The sequence below is a fragment of the Sander lucioperca genome, chromosome 21 (assembly GCF_008315115.2).
Source record: "Sander lucioperca isolate FBNREF2018 chromosome 21, SLUC_FBN_1.2, whole genome shotgun sequence".
Taxonomy (NCBI): Eukaryota; Metazoa; Chordata; class Actinopteri; order Perciformes; family Percidae; genus Sander; species Sander lucioperca.
The window spans coordinates 12,939,294-12,960,066 of NC_050193.1; the positions used below are offsets into that span (position 1 = coordinate 12,939,294).

General features: G+C 36.9%; 1 long non-coding RNA gene and 5 gene segments (V, D, J or C); 1 reads left to right on the plus strand and 5 right to left on the minus strand.

Annotated features, from left to right (window-relative positions):
• Positions 1 to 184: 184 nt before the first annotated feature.
• LOC116051883 lies at positions 185 to 842 on the minus strand. The segment is given in 2 exon segments: positions 185 to 600; positions 683 to 842. Coding segments are annotated over 2 exon segments (363 nt in total).
• On the plus strand, positions 478 to 10,393 carry LOC118494204. The gene is made up of 2 exons (XR_004896281.1): positions 478 to 530; positions 10,296 to 10,393. It is a non-coding gene; the product is annotated as an uncharacterized LOC118494204 (long non-coding RNA).
• Positions 1,327 to 1,976, minus strand: LOC116051857. The segment is given in 2 exon segments: positions 1,327 to 1,742; positions 1,837 to 1,976. Coding segments are annotated over 2 exon segments (435 nt in total).
• Positions 10,394 to 12,616: 2,223 nt separating the features above from the next.
• Positions 12,617 to 16,867, minus strand: LOC116051927. The segment is given in 2 exon segments: positions 12,617 to 13,047; positions 16,825 to 16,867. Coding segments are annotated over 2 exon segments (336 nt in total).
• Positions 16,868 to 17,386: 519 nt separating this feature from the next.
• On the minus strand, positions 17,387 to 17,918 carry LOC116051926. The segment is given in 2 exon segments: positions 17,387 to 17,691; positions 17,781 to 17,918. Coding segments are annotated over 2 exon segments (333 nt in total).
• Positions 17,919 to 18,848: 930 nt separating this feature from the next.
• LOC116051880 lies at positions 18,849 to 19,372 on the minus strand. The segment is given in 2 exon segments: positions 18,849 to 19,213; positions 19,302 to 19,372. Coding segments are annotated over 2 exon segments (363 nt in total).
• Between the last annotated feature and the right edge of the window lie 1,401 nt (positions 19,373 to 20,773).

Here is a 20,773-nt window from a genome sequence, read left to right on the forward strand (position 1 = left end):
CACTTTAGATGCCACATGGCTGTATGTAGTATTTATTTTATTCATACCTGGACAAGGATTGTTTTGCTGTTTTGTAAGGAAGTCATTATTGATTATATGCTACATCTCAAGGGGCTATCCTTTAAATAAATACAATGAATTGAAATTAAAGTAAAATATTTTTGTTGGTGGTCTTTTTCAGGGCACAATTTCATGATTTTATTAAAAACCACAAAAGCTAAAAAATTGTATTTTTATCTAAGAATATATCTATAAGGATTTTGTACAGCTGCTCAACCAACTCCAGTCACTGTGGGTGTCGAGCACAATAATAAACAGCAGAATCTTCAGTCTTCAGACTGTTCATCTGCAGATACAGCTGCTCTCTGCTGTTGTCTCTGGAGATGGTAAACCGGCCTTGAACTGACTGAGAGTAGTAGATTCTGTCACTATCATATTCAATAGTTGCTAACCACTCCAGTCCTTTTCCAGGAGCCTGTCTGATCCAGGCCATCCAAGAGCCACCAAAGTTAAACCCAGAGGCTGTACAGGTCAATCTGTGGGATTCTCCAGGTCTCTTAACCACTGGTTCAGATTCTATTAGAGTCTGCCCATCAACACCTGTCAGGACAAAAGAAAATGTGAAATATGTCAGTTATAGAATTTAAAACTGTTTCAAATAAATATCAATGAAAATCTTCACCTGCCCAGCAGAGAGTTAAAAGCAGCAGTCCTGTCCTATAGTCCATCATGTTAAACTGTGTGTCCACTGTTCTCTGTCCTCCTCTCTGCACTCAGATAAGTAGAGGTGGAAGATATCTGAGTTTTGCATCGACTCCTCCTCACAGGGAGGAAACATCTGGACTGGAGATATTTAATGAAACTGGGAAATTAATGTGTCTTAATTTGTTTAAAATGTTTATCAGTATTAACACTATAGCCACATGTATTCTAACAATACACAAATTACATCTGTTTTTTTCAAGGTTTATTCAAATTAGTTAAATTATGTTTAATCTTGGTATCAAGGCTCTGTTTCTCATTGGTCTCTGTGAGCAGAATGGGCAGCACATGAGAGCATTCACAATAATATAAATAATCGGTTTCATTCTGATCACCAACATCTAGTATCATTTATGACAACTGCTTTGTATTGATCTCACTGTGTCATACTATTATAACATTCATGGTTAGTACTTATGAATAAGACTTTGGCAATTTAGATAATGGTTTGACAATTGAAAGAATTATGTCTATTACTGTAGAGGATGTAACGTCATTATAAAAATAAATGTGTACTTGTGAGTTTAAAATATATAGATATTTTATGTGGATATATCAAAGTGCTTTTCAGGTGGTGAGAAAACTCAGATGTCATTACAGTAAGATCACATTGCTGTTTGTCGTCTGTTGAGGTTTTTGTGCAGCTGCTCCACTGTCTTCAGTCACTGTGTCTTCTCGAGCACAGAAGTAAACAGCAGAATCTGCTGCTGTCAGGCTCTGGACCTCGAGGTACTGAGTGCTGCTGGGAACATCTTCAGTCATGATGAAACGGCTTTGAAAGGAGCTGCCATAGCTAGCAGAGTTTAAACCTGTACTCATCCACCCAATCCACTCCAGAGCTTCTCCTGGTCTCTGTCGTATCCAGTGAATATCGTTGCTTGTCATGCTATAACCAGATATGATACATGACATCTTCACTGTCTCTCCAGGTCTTTTCACCTCAGAGGAAGACTGGTCCAGTTTGATCTCACTCCAAACTCCTGTAAGTAAAGAAATTGTGATAATCATCAATCACAGAGGTTAAATAGTTACACTAGAGTGTCTTCAGTGTGTTAAAGCAGAAATTACCCTTACCATGAAAAGTAACTATAAAGAATAAACTCCATGAAATCATATTTTCCATTCTGTAATAAACACTGTAATCCAGTGTTTTCTGATCTGAATATTTCTAAGTTTTCTAAAGTGTCCCAGTTGTTCTGTCATAAATGTTCTAAGAGCTGTTGATGGTGTTATTATAAGGAAGGAAGAGTTTGCATGGACCTCCCTCTTCAGGTTTAAAAAGGGAACATGGAAAGCAGATGCACTTTAACATCAGTAGCTTTCTACAAGAGCAGGGAAACTAAAAAATACCAAATACCTGTCAACTATTTCTGCTATGAAATACAGTAGTTTGATGCTACAGGGACAGACAGGATGTATTTTTTCTGACAGTATATTGAACTGAGAAATATTTCTCATATGTTTTACTGTTTAAGTGATATCAAACATTTTATTTTCTTGGATTCTATTCTTTAGGTTTAGAAAAAGTAGATGACATGATATTTTTCATGGCCAAATTACAAAAATGTTATTTGGATACTTAAACTGCATATTTGAATGAGTATGTTTATCTTGCTATTTTCAAATTTTATTGTCTGATCTAGCTCTTTGTATGTAACAGGAAATCATGTTTCTTAATTAATTAAATTTCTCAAATACATTTAATCATAGACAATCTCTCTATCAGGGTATAACCGGCCACCTATACCCTGCTGGATAATTTATTTGTTTAGATTTGTTTTACAAAGTGTGTGTGGTTGAGTCTTGCTGGTTGCTGGGTATTTGTGCAGGTCTGTTGGTGGTTTGTATCACTCCATCAATCCAGTCTACAGCGTGTATGTCAGTGATTTAGTGTCTGTCCTTCACTCTGCAACACATATGTAGAGATGGAAGAGGTCAGAGATTTGCATTGACTCCTCCTCCTCAAATAGAAACTAAACACATCTCTGGAAAAATATGATTCATGTATCTTTCAGAATGTGGTTAATTTATGATTTTTTTAATGATGAAGATTATTTTCAAGTTATTCAATTCCACTTAGATGTATGTATTTATTCTGCTCAGCAGCATTTGATGGCCATCCATATACTGGATATACTATGCATAAATGTCTAAATATGTTCTCAACACCTGCTGTTCACAATAAAAAGCACAAATATTATTAACCATCACAAAACAGGAAGTCACAAACCACGAAATCAGCTGTTGCTTCCATTGTGGTCATGTATTTGTGTGTTTGATTAGAGACACTGTCATATTCTCCTTTGTGTAATCTGACGTATTTTCTTCTACGGCCACCTGGAGGTATTTGTGAAAATAATTTGTATGAGGTTTTTGTCAAGCCTCTGCTTCCTTTAACCACTGTGTGTTTCGCACAGTAATACACAGCAGAGTCCTCTGGCTTTAAGTTGGACAGTCTCAGATACACCATGCTGTTGCTGTTATGTCTGGTGACCTCTACTCGTCCTTGCACACTGCTGGAATATTCTGTTCTACTAGCATCACTGTAAATACGGCCTATCCATTCCATTCCTTCTCCTGCAGGTTGTCTGATCCAGTGCATGCTGCAGCAGCTAAATGTGAAGCCAGATCCCCTGCAGGAGAGACTGAGAGTCTCCCCAGGCTTTTTCACTACTGAACTGGAAGGAATGGACTCCATACTTTGACCTGTACAACCTGATGAGATGAAAGGAGAGAGGAACCACAGAAGAAAGTGAGACAGTCATCTGGGAAGTTTTCTGGGGCAGGGCAGAGAGAGAGCAACCAGCAGAAGAGTGAGTGTGTTCATCATCCTGAGGCTGGAGATGTGACATCTGATGCTCCACACAAAGAACAAGAGCAGTCAGCAGGACAGAAGTACACTGCACACACTGAAGATTTGCATCAGGATACAATGGGGAGGGAGTGGCTCCTAAACCAGCAGTGTTATAGTTTGTATAATTTATTATTTGTTAATTTTTTAATAATAGTTGCTTGTCATTCTATGTTAGATACAATATCACATTCAGGACAAGAGCACTTTTGGTTTTGTATTGTTCTATCGGTTACACTTTATAATTATGGTAGATGAATTGTCGTGAATTCATGCATGAAAAAGCATGAATTAATTCATGTAGTACTTCAGTAATGTACAAAGATTAATAGTATATCATGCATGACTTAATGCAGGAACAATACGTTAATTAATGCATCAATAAAGGTATTTGAATCATCAAGATTTCTGATTTATTAATGATGTTCATGTCTTCTTCAAAGAACTGACCAGTCACAGCAGTGTACATATATTCAGAAAACCTGTAGTGTTGTAATCATGGTTAAATAAAAATGCATCATCCATTACTTCATCATGTTTGTGGCCCTTCAAATAAAGTGCTGACCTGGTCCATCTTTAACATTGACAAATAAGATATGATTAATGGTGGCATAAAATTAAATGTATTGAGAATTTGAGGAGTGGGTTGGCAAAATAATACTGAGGTCACTACATTGACACAAAATACAGTATACTGCAGATGCATTTTTATGGTTGCTGTATTCACAACAACATAAGGCACTTAAACAGTAACACCTGAGAACAATGCTCACCCAAGTAGGATATTTATGAATTTTACTTTTTACTAACTTACTACTTGACAATATTTTTATTTGAGGGGTCACAAAGATTTTCAGTCCCATTGTTATAAAGTGTTACCGTTCTATCATTCATCCATAAATAAAGGCCGTTTGTATGGTACATGTTAAGTTGAACTGAAGAATGAATGATTACATTACATTTGATGCTTTTATCCATAGCAAGCTCATGTAAATTTGTGTTTGAGTCACATGATGGTTGCTGGGTATTTGTGTAGGTCTGTTGGTGGTTTGTATCACTGTGGGGTAACGTACACAGTAATACACAGCTGTGTCCTCAGGCTGCAGATTCACTCCTGTTAATGTCACCGAGCTAGTAGACGTGTGTGTGTGGTAAAGGAACTTGTTCTTCAGAGCATTATTTCGGTAAAAGTCTCCTCCACCCCACCGATGGATAATCCAGTCCATTGGTTTTCCAAGCCAATAGCCAGCAGCAGTATCAGAGCTACAGAGAACATGGTTGGTATTGAAGGTGATCAGATGGGAGCTTCTTATTTCTGCTGCATGATATCAAGTCTTTATAGCAGACTGTGAGGAAGTTCACTTTGCATAGAGAAGGACACTGACAGGCTATAAAAGAAGGATGAACTGTCCTGTAACATGTAGTCAAGACTATTATGACCATTTATTTTATTGAAGGAAAGAAAGTGTAATGCAGACACATATTAGAAGTACATTGATTTTCTCATCTGATTCTCAAACAACCACAAAATGTCTATTAACTATTCTGTTAACGTGATAGTTGGCTGATTTTAAGAATGTCTTAATGTGGGTGTTAAATGTTTTCTCTGAGTCCCAGGGACATTGTTAGGCCTATTTTAGGGGGGCTGAAGCTACCCCAAAATGTCCCTAAGCCCCCCTAAATAATAATAAGAACAACAATAACAATTCGATTTATGTCCGAAGTTAGACAGAAGTACAGAGAGTCGTTGTGCTATCAAGATGATGCACCGCACCGTCTCGTTGCATTGGTATGAACTAGCAGCTTTCAGAGTGTTGCAGACCGGCGCGTTGCAAGTAACTGGGGGATTCATCTCATCTCATCGCTACTCTTTGGTCTGAACTCGCTATGCCCCCCCCCCCCCCCCCACACACACACACACACAAACACACACACACACACACACACACCGGTACACGCTAATGGTGAAAGGAAGATTGATTACACCTAGTGTGATACAGAGTGAAATTGTAAGTTGTTTTTAATGACCTGCTTACCTTTAGCTACATTTTCTTGAGGTAAAGGAAAGGGGATATTTTGCTTTGCTATGGAAAACTATAGTCTAGCTAGAGTGAACGAGCGAAATACAAGAAATGGTTAACTTAGCAAGCTAATCACAACTCTTTTATTCATTGCCAGTAATATAGCCTATGTCTATAGTAGGCATATTCTAAGACAATATCAATCCCCATAGAATGTTGTTGTCATTGAAAACTAAAGTCATCGGGTCCCTGTTAATGCTATTGTACCGTTGTATCCTTCAATTCATTGAGCAGATGAGATGGATATTGGAAGATATTTTAGCAGAGAGAAAGAAGCAGGAGATTGGCAGAGCAGTTAATTCTGAGGGAGCCAGTGTGATTAAGGTCAGTAGTGGTCTATAGGTTTAAGGATTGTTTTGTAACAATAAGCATTTGTTGGCAGGCCTATGTAACAGGCCCCAGGCGTGAGGCCTGTTGTCAGATTAAAGTGTCGTTCTGAAAAAAACAGGAAAATGATGAGACCGGCAACAGGTATTGCGTTTCCTTCTCTCGCTTCTGCCAGACTTTATTTTACACATAAACATGTACTTTAAATATGTTCTCAATTTCACATTCCTTCTCATAAGAACATCATCAAATTACCATAATCACTACATAACTTGAATTCAGTTCCCCAAATAAACATCATTTTCAGAATCCATGGGTGCTGTTTGTCTTCATATCCAAATGAAAGTAAAATACACTTTTTCCCAAACTTCTTTGGTCTGCTGCTTACAGCTTTCCTAACTGTACTAATAACTAATAACTGCAACGTTACTCCTTAGAAATAAGATTCCAGACGCACACTGAATGCTAACATATTAGCAGAATGCTGTTAATTCTATTAACAAAATAGTCCAGCTGGCGTGAGACATTACACAAGCAAAAGTTAACTCTATACATCTTAACAGTATTTCAAACACACACTTGCTTCAACAGCATTTAACATGACAGGGCTTTGCGAAATAAAATCACATAGGGGCCTCAAAATAGGACAATATACCCGACGTGACACACACGTTCTGTAAGTGAAGCTAGCTTGCTCGGCTTTAGCTGTAGCATTCCGACCACGTTACTCTGTGTTCATCTAAATACCTTCTAACTACAATCTTCATCCAGTATAAAACACGGAAAAGCATTCATACTGGGTACTGACATTATTTTGACAACATATGTGTGTTTTTTGCTAGCGACTAACCTGAAAAGAACAGGAAAATGATGAGACCGGCAACAGGTATTGCGTTTCCTTCTCTCGCTTCTGCCAGACTAAAGACGAGAGTCGGCTACAGCCACAATATGCCGTATCACTGGGAGGCGAGGCCCCCTTGTGGTGGAAATTTGGAATACAGCTTACAAAATGAATTTACACCAAATGAAAGAAATGAGGCCCTTATAAAGCAATATACATATGCCAACTATTCAAAATATACATTATTAAACCACATAATGTGACCACACATTGCTGGGCATCACACCTAGGCACTATGCATAGCCTAAACTAAATTATTTCATTATATTTATTATATATGCTAGCTATATTCTAACCAATTTAACTTTCTTCATTCATTGGCTGTGATAAATTAAATACATATGTAGATGTTGCCTAAGGCTAGGCTAAAGATGAGGACATGCCCACAGGTACACATGTGAAAATAAAATGAAAGCAATCCTACATACAGTAAATGTTACTCCAAATCTTTTATTCCTTCCGCCATCAGGTTATTGTAACCTGATTTAGACAGTAGCCACATAGAATCCGTATCAACAGCTTACATGATAAAATATGCAGTGATGCCTATTATGCCTATTTTTTTCTTTTTCTTGTACTGCTATTTGTCATATTTGTTTAACTTACCAACTTATTAGCTGTCTGGCCTCTGTCAGTTTTTGGACATTTTGGATGTTGTTTCATGTGACCAATTTGCATTTCGAAGTCATGAAATTAACATCAGGGTTTTTTTTTATCTTAAAGGATAAGACAGAAGGAACAGAGTAGAAATGGAAGAAAAGGATATGTCTGTCACTTTTTACTTGTTAACATATTGGTTTCTTGGCTGGTTGTTGACATAAGTGTAGCTCTAATATAGTAACAAAACATGTGAGTACAAAGATTTTGCAAACGCAAGTTACAAATACCCTGGGGGCTAAGCCCCCCCTGTCTTTCAATCCTAGTGACGTCCCTGCTGAGTCCATAAGTCAGACTGTTCTTGGATTGGCATTCTTTACTTAAGTGATTCAAGGTGAGCATTGATCTTTAATTGTTATTTGGCACCAAAACAAAATGTTTTAGATATGTAGTAGATAGTATATAGTATAGTTGTCTTGGGCATTTATTTTGCACATCAAATAATTGATTTGTTCAATGCACTAATTGGCTGTTCGTTATGTACATTTGTGTCGTCAAAATATATACATATTAAGATATTCTGTTATTTCCATAATCTAAGTAGTGTGAGCATGTAAAAGCCCAATAAAGGATACTTGGGAAACTTTTGATTTTGAAAATTTTGATAATTCAAATGTATGTATGAATGACAACAAGTGCTACCCAGTTTTACACACTGTATTACACAGTTTGTGATTATTATTTCTCACAATATCTTAAATTGAATGTTCGTATTCTTTACAAAACTTATAACAGAGAAAAATACATTCAGACATCAACAGTCTCAATAAAACTATAACTCAGTCAGTTATTAATCATTACATTGTTGGTAAAAATAAAACAGGAAGTCAAAAACCCCAACATCATCTGCTGCTGTCATTGTGTGCCTCTTTGTTTTATACTCTTACTGCCATTATTATTTTAGGTCTCCTACTGCCTCCTGTTGGTCTTTGTACAAAAAAAAAAAAAAAAAACGTTCTTTAAGGTTTTTGTAGAGGTCCTCTGGTAACTTTAACCAGTGTGTGTATCTGGCACAGTAATACACAGCAGTGTCTTCAGGCTGCACATTCTGTCCATTTAGAGTCACTGTGTTGCTGGAAGTCTCTAAGTCGATACTGAACTTGTTCTTCAGTGAATCTTTGTAGTATGAAGCTCCAGTATGTTTCATTCCAATCCACTCCAGTCCTTTCCCTGCAGGCTGTCTGATCCAAGCTGTGTAGTAGCTGCTAACAGAATAAGAGACCTGACAGGTGATGGTCAGACGTTGACCTGGCTGCACAGTTACAGAGGCTGGCTGGGTCAACTGTTCACACTTCATACCTGTTAAAAAAGAAAATGTTTTGTAACAAATGATCAAGTTATAATGCAAAAGAAGAATTGTTGACTTTAACAAATCCAGAGAGACTCACATCCAGCTGCCAACAGCAGCAGCAGAGCTACAGAGAACATGGTTTATGTTGAAACTGACGTGCTGTGAACTCCACTGACAGCCTGATGTGATGTTTTTATAGCTGAGAAACAAGGAAGGTCACTGAGTTTGCATAAAATCAAACATGTGAAGCATCAATGTTGGTCTAACTGGAGTCAATAGAAGAGTTTGTTCAGTGTTATTATATCTGCAGAGAGAAAATATGCCTGGATTTTTTGTTTTCTTCATATCCAGATACAGATAACTTTAAACTGTCAATATTATATCCACATATTTTCCAGACTTTCTTCAAACTAAAAATCCTTTAATATAAAATAGTTATCTCCATGCATGATACAAGTGAATTCACTTTGTATGTAAACAATAACAGTTAATGCTGTCTTCACTTTCAGCTGTTTTCTTTTAGAAATGATTTTAATAAAACTACAGTATGTGAAGGAAAGAGTGACATATTCTTATTTACCTATTGATTTTATTACAGAGCAATATGAATCATTTCAGAGTTTGAGTATCAGTCAGTTAAGATCAATGAGAACAGCAGATCTGAGTTTCTCCTTTTAGTAACAGAGGAGAGAGAAACTAGACACTGACTGTCCTCTAGTGATTTTATGAAAGAAATGGCAACATTATTTTTTAACTTCCATATTATGACTTGCTTTATTTTCCACTTTCTTGACAGACAGTATTGTGTCTTACTTTGTAGAAATGTAAAGTATTTGTTGAAGTTTAATTTCAGCAACCAGATTGTTGGGCTGTCTTTGGACCTTGTATCAATAAGTGATCTTTTTCTGTTTTTAATGTGTTTTCAGGAATGTGTATAATACAGGGAGGATTATTACTTCATTTTAAAAACATTTCAAGTAAATCACAGCATATTAAACAACTTAACAACCTCAAAACAACAAAAGCTAATATAAAAATAAATAAATACATAAATATTATGAAAAATGTAATATAAAATGTTTAAATATATACATTTAATTAAAAACATTTCAAACTTGTGCACTACCAGCCTGAAAGAATGAGTAATGTAGGATTTTGTACAGCTGCTCAACCAACTCCAGTCACTGTGGCTGTCGAGCACAATAATAAACAGCAGAATCTTCAGTCTTCAGACTGTTCATCTGCAGATACAGCTGCTTTCTGTTGTTGTCTCTGGAGATGGTAAACCGGCCTTGGACTGACTGAGAGTACCGGATGCCGCTACTGTCACTGCTAATGTAAGCGATCCATTCCAGTCCTTTTCCAGGAGCCTGTCTGATCCAGTGCATCCAGTAGCCATTAACATCCAACCCAGAGGCTGTACAGGTCAATCTGTGAGATTCTCCAGGTCTTTTAACCACTGGTTCAGATTGTGTCAGAGTCTGACCATCAACACCTGTCAAGATGATGAAAAACATTGTATGAAAAAAACCAAATAAAAGATATGTAAGATTAAGATCAGCGAAAATCTTCACCTGCCCAGCAGAGAGTTAAAAGCAGCAGTCCTGTCCTATAGTCCATCATGTTAAACTGTGTGTCCACTGTTCTCTGTCCTCCTCTCTGCACTCAGATAAGTAGAGGTGGAAGATATCTGAGTTTTGCATTGACTCCTCCTCACAGGGAGGAAACATCTGGACTGGAGATATTTAATGAAAGTGAGTCAGAGTCAATCCTCCAAGTCAGCTGTTTTGACCTTTGTTTGACATGTTATAATTTGTGTAAAATGTTTATTAATATTAACACCACAACCACAGTTATTATATTAATACACAAATGAGATCTGACACAGTACAGTAACATACAACGTTAATTCAAACTTGTTGAATCATAATTAATCTTGTTTTCAAGACTTTGTTTCAATTACTTTATTGTCATTTCACCATTTAATACCATTATAACATCATGGCTTTTACCTATGAATATTACTTTTGCAATTTAGTTTTACAGTAGATAATGCTTTGACCGTTGAAGGAACTCTGTCTATTACTGTGAGGTATGTTACATCATAATGAAAAGAAATATGTACTCGTACAGTAAAATATTATGGAAATCTAATGTGGATATATCGAAGTGCTTAGGTGGTAAAAACATCAGATGCTTAAGATCACATTGCTGTTTGTTGTCTGTGGAGGTTTTTGTGCAGCTGCTCCACTGTCTTCAGTCACTGTGTCTCTTCGAGTACAGAAGTAAACAGCAGAATCTGCTGCTGTCAGGCTCTGGACCTCGAGGTACTGAGTGCTGCTGGGAACATCTTCAGTCATGATGAAACGGCTTTGAAAGGAGCTGCCATAGCTAGCAGAGTTAGAACCTGCATTCATCCTCCCAATCCACTCCAGAGCTTCTCCTGGTCTCTGTCGTATCCAGTGAATATAGTAGCTTGTCATGCTATAACCAGATATGATACATGACATCTTCACTGTCTCTCCAGGTCTTTTTACCTCAGAGGGAGACTGGTCATGTTTGATCTCACTCCAAACTCCTGTAAGTTGATAAAAAAGTGATCATTGTCTAACAGACTTGTAAGTCACAGGTTAGACATTCACTAAGGAAGTATTGCAGAATTGATTTTCTCACCATGAATAGTAACTACAAATAATAAACTCCAGATAACGGTATTTTCCATTCTGTGAGAAACACTGTGTTCAGTGCTTTCTGATCTGAGTGTTTCAGAAATATATTAAACTGCCTCGGTGTTCTGGCACAAGTTGCTGATGGTGTGTTTATAAGAGAGGAAGAGTTTGCATAGACCTCCCTCTACAGGTTTAAAATGGGAACATGTCACACAGATACATTTCCATAATTAGAGTATCTCTACAACAGCAGAGGAAACTGTGAAATATCAAAGTCCTGAAAACTAATTTCTGGACTGATAGAAAATAATGGGACATAAACAACTACAATGTTCTACCTTGACAATCTTTAACCCACGGTTTAGCAGTTTAGAGCTTCTTTCATATTGGCCAAATTCCAAAAGGGAAATGTCATCCTATTTGTGAAGAGATGTATAGCTGCTGTTAAAATGTAGTTATCAGATGTTATTTTCAATCACATTGCATTGAACAGGAAAAATGTCCCCATCTTTTCTAGGCTTCACAATACACAAACATATATCCTATGAAAATGTGTTATATGCATCTTGTATTGAGAGAAAATCAACTTTCTCTAAGTCTCTTCTATATTGATATCTCCTGCAGTGGAAATCACATGAGATTGACACTGATACATTAAAATTCTCAACTTTTCCTCCGTCTACCAGTAACAATAAATGCCTCTACCATTCAGGGAACTCCATAAACATACACTCACACAAAGAGAAGGGGGAATCTCTGACAAACACACTTTGGTAATGAAAAGAATTTTTCCTTTGGTTTGACTAATTAACATCACACTGAAGTTAGCTAAAGACTAGTGATTTAGTTACTTATGCAGTTATGCTTTCCATTTAAAGATAATATTATGGAAGAGAAACTTAAGGACTAATTTATACTGTAGTTAGATCACAACCTTTAAGAAGTTGTGAGCTGAATTTATTCCATCACTTGAAGATTATACATATAATGATGTATCATTGATTGTAATTTCAAGGTATTTAAATTAGTGAAAACTGTGGCTGTTAAATTAAATTTAGAACTATTTATGAAATCTAAAGAGATGTTTCTCTCTTTACTGTAACAGTGAGCTGGTGTTGAAACCATTAGTGGTCTGAGGGCTCCTCCTCTGGTGGCTTCATGTTACAAGTGTTCAGGCTCTGAGGGGTTTTTGTTCAGGTCTACTGATGGTTTGTGTTACTGTGGCTCTCTGGCACAGTAATACACAGCAGTGTCTTCAGGCTGCACATTCTGTCCATTTAGAGTCACTGTCTTGCTGGAAGAGTCCAAGTTTACACTGAACTTGTTCTTCAGTGAATCTTTGACGTCTGTATCACTACTAATCCACTCCAGTCCTTTCCCTGCAGGCTGTCTGATCCAAGCTGTGTAGTAGTCACTAAGAGAATAAGAGACCTGACAGGTGATGGTCAGACGTTGACCTGGCTGCACAGTCACAGAGGCTGGCTGGGTCAACTGTTCACACTTCACACCTGTTAAAAAAGAAAATGTTTTGTAACAAATGATCAAGTTATAATGCAAAAGAACTGTTGACTTTAACAAATCCAGAGAGACTCACATCCAGCTGCCAACAGCAGCAGCAGAGCTACAGAGAACATGGTTTATGTTGAAACTGACGTGCTGTGAACTCCACTGACAGCCTGATGTGATGTTTTTATAGCTGAGAAACAAGGAAGGTCACTGAGTTTGCATAAAATCAAACATGTGATCAAATCAATGTTGGTGTAACTGGAGTCAATAGAAGAGTTTGTTCAGTGTTATTATATCTGCAGAGAGAAAATGTGCGTGTCATTTTTGATTTCTTCATATCTAGGTACAGATAACTTTATTGCATTAAACTGTCAATATTCTCTCCACTTATTTTCTAGATTTTCATTTGTGTTAATACACAACAATAATTCCTTAATGACTATATCATTATTCTATCTTCAAACATTAATAATACTTTTTATATAAAATAGGTACCAAACATCAATTTTTAAACTATTAAAATTCAGAGTACAAAATTAAACTTTTGAAGAAAATTCAGCTGTATTTCTACATAATCACCCAAATAAGGTAAATTCATGTTAAACGATTTCTAAAAGTGTAATTCAGTCTGTCTTGTGGGAGTATAGACAATGATGTATCAGTGATTGAAACCTCCAAGTATTTAAACTAGGGCTGTCAAAATTAACTCCATAATAAAGAGTTAACGCAAACGCTTTTAACACAACTAGTTGTTTTTGATGTAGGATTAATGCATGCACATTTTGTGATTTGGGCCTCGGGACGCTCTTTAGTTTTGGGAAACCAGGATGTGATGCACAGTAATGTTGTGGGTGGCTAGCAGAAACAACCCTTGAGCAGAAATGGATAAAGAAAAGAGTTTTGAATGGCAAGTTCAGTTTCAAAGCCCTTCCAGATGGTTCTCTTGACAAGACTAGGAGTAGTGGTGGAATTGTGGAAATTGGTTCTCTGACAAACACATTTTAGCTTGTTAATGAAAAGAAATAACGATGTTATGAAAGAGAAACTGACTTTTTGAGGATTCATTTATACCGTACTGTAGATAAATCACCATTTAAAAAAAATCTAAAGACTGTTTCATCCTTTAATGTAACAGTGAGCTGGTGTTGAAACCATTAGTGGTCTGAGGGCTCCTCCTCTGGTGGCTTCATGTTACAAGTGTTCAGGCTCTGAGGGGTTTTTGTTCAGGTCTACTGATGAGTCACTGGGAGAGTCTTAATTCAATACTGAACTTGTTCTTCAGTGAATCTTTGTAGTTTGGTGGATGCAACACCACCATGTACAATCACTCCAGTCCTTTCCCTGCATGCTGTCTGATCCAAGCTGTGTAGTAGCTGCTACCTGCATTTATTTTTTCATATATTTGGTTACTGACTGTATTTGGTGCAAAAATAAAGACATTGACAGCAGCCAGAATCATGTGAATAGTAATATATTTTGCAGTTTTTAATAAAAGACTTTTAATGGTTTCAGTGTTTGCAGATGTTTAAAGAAACAGACATACAGAGAAACTTGGAGCCTTTTAGAGGAAAACAGCTGCTCAGGAACTGAAACGTGACAAAATGCAAAAAACTAAATCCTTTAACATAGATGAAAACTATTGTAGTTCATCAATTTACAAGTTACTCTTCTGTAATAAACAACATATTGTACTTTCATATGTGTGTGGTTATGTCAGAAATAAAATCATATGTCAAATACCATGCAGCATGGTTTTTACTTGTTTTTATTCACAATTCTACAAGTCAAACAACAATCATACTCAAATGTCTGTGTTGTCTCATTTTGAATGACTTGACCTGAGGACATTAGTCATGTGAGACAGTGCAGAGTTTATCAGCCCAGGGAGGATGAGGAAAGACAAGAAATGTTTCTTACTGCAGGAGTTGAAGTAGTTTAATTTAAGCAACCAGATCGTTGTGATGTTTTTGGCACTTTTACCAACAAGTGATCTTTATTGTGTTTTTGTGTGTTTAATGTTGAGTAATAATATTTCTCAGGAAAGCAGGACGTTAAATAATGATGAGACAAAGGGTAATTAATTATCTTTCTAATGTAAAAATTAGGGGGTGAAACTTAGAAAAAAGTAGTAATATTAAAAATATAATGTATAAAATATGTGATATAAATATTACATTCATATATAATTTTCATTATTTGGCTTCATCAGCCCAGTAAGAATACTGTAGGATTTTGTACAGCTGCTCAACCAACTCCAGTCACTGTGGCTCTCGAGCACAATAATAAACAGCAGAATCTTCAGTCTTCAGACTGTTCATCTGCAGATACAGCTGCTCTCTGCTGTCGTCTCTGGAGACGGTAAACCGGCATTGAACTGATTGAGAGTAGTAGATGTTAGCACTATTGTAGATACTCGCAATCCACTCCAGTCCTTTTCTAGGAGCCTGTCTGACCCAGGCCATCCAGTAGCCGCTGAATGTTAATCCAGAGGCTGTACAGGTCAATCTGTGGGATTCTCCAGGTCTTTTAAAAGCTGGTTTTGTCTGTCAGAGTCTGACCATCAACACCTGTCAAGATATAAAATAACATGAATGTGAATGTCGAATGTCGTTGTTACAAAATCAAAACTATGTTTAATCAAGATCAGTGAAAATCTTCACCTGCCCAGCAGATAGTTAAAAGCAGCAGTCCTGTCCTATAGTCCATCATGTTAAACTGTGTGTCCACTGTTCTCTGTCCTCCTCTCTGCACTCAGATAAGTAGAGGTGGAAGATATCTGGGTTTTGCATTAACTCCTCCTCACAGGGAGGAAACATCTGGACTGGAGATATTTAATGAAACTAGGAAATGAATATGCAAGAGTCAACCATCCAAGTCAGCTGTTTTAATGTTTGTCTGACATGTTTTAATTTGTGTGAAATGTTTTTCAATATTAACACCACAACCATGTATGTATTCTAATATACACAAATGACATCTGACACATTAACATACATGTATTAAATTATGAATTATCTTGTTATCAAGGCTCTGTTTCTCATTAGTCACTTGGAACATAATAGGCAGCAAATGAGAGCATTCACAAAAACATAAACTACATTTTTAGTCTGATCACTAACATTGAAAGCATTTCTGAAAATTGCTTTATTATCATCTCGCTTTGTCATTATAACATGCATGGTTTGTATTTATGAATATGATTTTGTGTAATAGTGTTTACATGTAGTTAGTTTGAATTCCATAAACATTCATTTCATCAACTCATTAGAGAATGCTGTCTTTATTAATGTCCACATTTAGAACATGTGTGTGTGGTTGAGTCTTGCTGGTTGCTGGGTATTTGTGCAGTCTGTTGATGGTTTGTATCACTGTGGGGTAACGTACACAGTAATACACAGCTGTGTCCTCAGGCTGCACATTCTGTCCTTTTAGAGTCACTGTTAGAGCAGAAGTGTCTCTGCTGTAGCTGAACTTGTTCTTCAGAGCATCATTTTGACGAAGGCCACTTGTTCCCCACTGATAGGAAATCCAGTCCATTGGTTTTCCTTCACTCTGTCTGATCCAACCTGTTGCATAGCTGTCATCAGTCAAAGAATAACCAGAGACCTGACAGCTGATGGTCAGAGACTGTCCAGGCTGAACAACCATTGAGTCTGTCTGGATGAGATCAATACTGTTCACACCTGTGGAAACACAAATCAACATTATCTCCATCATTCATCTGACTATTTAATATTTCTAATGTGTGTATTAGAGTGAATCCACTGAAAGCTCCTCACAGGATCCAGCAGCCAGCAGCAGTATCAGAGCTACAGAGAACATGGTGATGTTGAAGCTGAACTGATGTGAGCTCTTCTGTCTCTCACTGACACACACACACTTCACTTCTTTATGAGGCTACACACAAGGAGGCTGATTTACATACTAATGATAGTAAATCAGCTGACTAAAGTATATTTGAATGAATCAAAACAAGATTACATGTTAAGGTGTTCTCACATAAAGAAAAGGTGAAACCTGAATCTCTGACAAACATGTTAATGAAAAGTAAATAATGATATGATAGAAGAGAACCGATTCATTTAAATCACTGAATTGATTTCATCACTTGAAAGGTTATATACATTCAATGATGTATCACTGATTGTTATGTCAGATATTTAAATTAGTGAAAACTGTGGCTGTTAAATTAATTTAGACTATTTAGAAATCTAAAGAGATGTTTCTCTCTTTACTGTAACAGTGAGCTGGTGTTGAAACCATTAGTGGTCTGAGGGCTCCTCCTCTGGTGGCTTCATGTTACAAGTGTTCAGGCTCTGAGGGGTTTTTGTTCAGGTCTACTGATGGTTTGTGTTACTGTGGCTCTCTGGCACAGTAATACACAGCAGTGTCTTCAGGCTGCACATTCTGTCCATTTAGAGTCACTGTCTTGCTGGAAGAGTCCAAGTTTACACTGAACTTGTTCTTCAGTGAATCTTTGACGTCTGTATCACTACTAATCCACTCCAGTCCTTTCCCTGCAGGCTGTCTGATCCAAGCTGTGTAGTAGTCACTAAGAGAATAAGAGACCTGACAGGTGATGGTCAGACGTTGACCTGGCTGCACAGTCACAGAGGCTGGCTGGGTCAACTGTTCACACTTCACACCTGTTAAAATAGAAAATGTTTTGTAACAAATGATCAAGTTATAATGCAAAAGAAGAAGTGTTGACTTTAACAAATCCAGAGAGACTCACATCCAGCTGCCAACAGCAGCAGCAGAGCTACAGAGAACATGGTTTATGTTGAAACTGACGTGCTGTGAACTCCACTGACAGCCTGATGTGATGTTTTTATAGCTGAGAAACAAGGAAGGTCACTGAGTTTGCATAAAATCAAACATGTGATCAAATCAATGTTGGTGTAACTGGAGTCAATAGAAGAGTTTGTTCAGTGTTATTATATCTGCAGAGTGAAAATATGCGTGTCATTTTTTATTTCTTCATATCTAGGTACAGATAACTTTATTGCATTAAACTGTCAATATTGTCTCCACTTCTTGTCTAGATATTCATGTGTGGTAATACACAGCAATAATTCCTTAATGACTATATTATTATTCTATCTTCAAACATTAATACTCTCTTTTATATAAAATAGTTATCTCCATACACAATACAAGTAAATTCACTCTAAACAATAACGTTAAATGCTGTCATCACTCATCTCCACTTTCAGCTGTTTTCTCTTAGAAATAATTTTAATGAAATTGCAGTATGTGAAAGAGTGGAAACATTCACAAAGTGACACATTCTTATTACCTATTGATTTTTATTACAGAGCAATATGAATCATTTCAGAGTTTGAGTATCAGTCAGTTAAGATCAATGAGAACAGCAGATCTGAGTTTCTCCTTTTAGTAACAGAGGAGAGAGAAACTAGACACTGACTGTCCTCTAGTGATTTTATAAAAGAAACAGTAACATTATTTTTCATTCTCATAGATTCCACATCATATCATTTACAGACAGTATTGTGTCTTACTTTGTAGAAATGTAAAGTATTTGTAGAAGTTTAATTTCAGCAACCAGATTGTTGGGCTGTCTTTGGACCTTGTATCAATGAGTGATCTTTATTGTGTTTTTAATGTGTTTTCAAGTTTGTGTATAATGCAGGGAGGATTATTAATTTATAATAAAAAATATATATGAAAATAAAATTACAGAATATAAAACAACTTAACCACCTGAAAACAACACAAATGAAATATAAAATGTTTAAATATATACATTATATGAAAAATATTTCACACTCACACAACCAGCCTGAAAGAATGAGTACTGTAGGATTTTGTACAGCTGCTCAACCAACTCCAGTCACTGTGGGTCTCGAGCACAATAATAAACAGCAGAATCTTCAGTCTTCAGACTGTTCATCTGCAGATACAGCTGCTCTCTGCTGTTGTCTCTGGAGATGGTAAACCGGCCTTGGACTGACTGAGAGTAGTAGATGCTAGCACTGTCAGATCTGATATTAGCAACCCACTCCAGTCCTTTTCCAGGAGCCTGTCTGATCCAGGCCATCCAGTTGCTACTGAATGACAATCCAGATGTTGTACAGGTCAATCTGTGGGATTCTCCAGGCCTTTTAACTGCTGGTTCAGATTCTGTCAGAGTCTGACCATCGACACCTGTCAAATAAAGAAAATAATCAGTTGTTTTTCTGTTTTGGTAATGTTTTAAAGACAACTTCAAATTAAGATCAGTGAAAATCTTCACCTGCCCAGCAGATAGTTAAAAGCAGCAGTCCTGTCCTATAGTCCATCATGTTAAACTGTGTGTCCACTGTTCTCTGTCCTCCTCTCTGCCGTCAGATAAGTAGAGGTGGAAGATATCTGAGTTTTGCATCGACTCCTCCTCTCAGGGAGGATACCACTAGATTAGGCTTGGCATTCAGTTTTTGTTTTGTGAAAATGTAATGTAAATGAGCCCTGTGATTGATTGCCGACTTGTCCATGATGTATGCCGCCTCTCGCCCCAATGTCACCTCGGATTGGCTCCAGCTGCCTATGACCCCATAGAATAAGAGGGTATAGTTGATGGATGAATGAAAAGTGAATGTTTATTTTTTTATTTCTCTAAGTTAAAACAAGTAATGCTTGTCTGACATGTTTCAATTAAGTTGAATATGTCTTATATTAAGATCCCAGCCATGTTTATGTAAGAGAAGCAGAAATCATGTCAATATATATCAGCAACTGACAGGGGGTGATTGAATGCTCTAAACAGCTAATCTTTGGTTTTATCGGACAATGCTGAGAAGGTAGAGCAGAATTGTACCTTTTGTTGTACAGTAGTACAGTAGTACAGAGTACAGGCACAATACAGGTACACATTATGCAGGTCAATATTTGTACACCAGATCATTATAAACTACATTATAAACAGGTATTATAAAAAAGGTTGGGTCTTCCTTATTGGGCCATATTGGATTGCATTATATTAAAGAGATGAGCCCAATAAACTGGTAACTATCTGTTGTACTTTTAAAGTGTTATTTCCCCACAATCTGAAGACTTTTCTCCTTCAAAACATGAGAAGTGGTAGCATTGATTTAAAGTAGCAACAGCGTCACAATAATTGGATAATGCATGATTACATGAAATGAGTAAATTGTCTTTGATTGTTAATAATCTATTCCAATAGTATGTTTATGCAGTATGTGGGTACACCCGTATTATCAACTCACCCAAAGCTTCTGCAGCTTGTTTCACTTTTAAAAATAAAACAAAATCTAAAGCTGTGTTTACTATGTAAACACAGTAAATATTTGCAGACAATGTGTATATAATATATTTAATTTGTCTAAAATATAAACACATGTATATGCTGCTGATTAGAAAACCCAGATGTTATTATGATCACTACACATATCTGTTGAGGTTTTTGTGCAGCTGCTCCACTGTCTTCAGTCACTGTGTCTTCTGGAGCACAGAAGTAAACAGCAGAATCTGCTGCTGTCAGGCTCTGGACCTCGAGGTACTGAGTGCTGCTGGGAACATCTTGAGTAAAACTGAATCGGCTTTGAAAGGGGCTGCCATAGATAGCAGAGTTTGAACCTGTACTCATGCTTCCAATCCACTCCAGATCTTCTCCTGGTCTCTGTCATATCCAGTGGATATAGTTGTCTGTCATGTCAGATATGATACATGACATCTTCACTGTCTCTCCAGGTCTTTTCACCTCAGAGG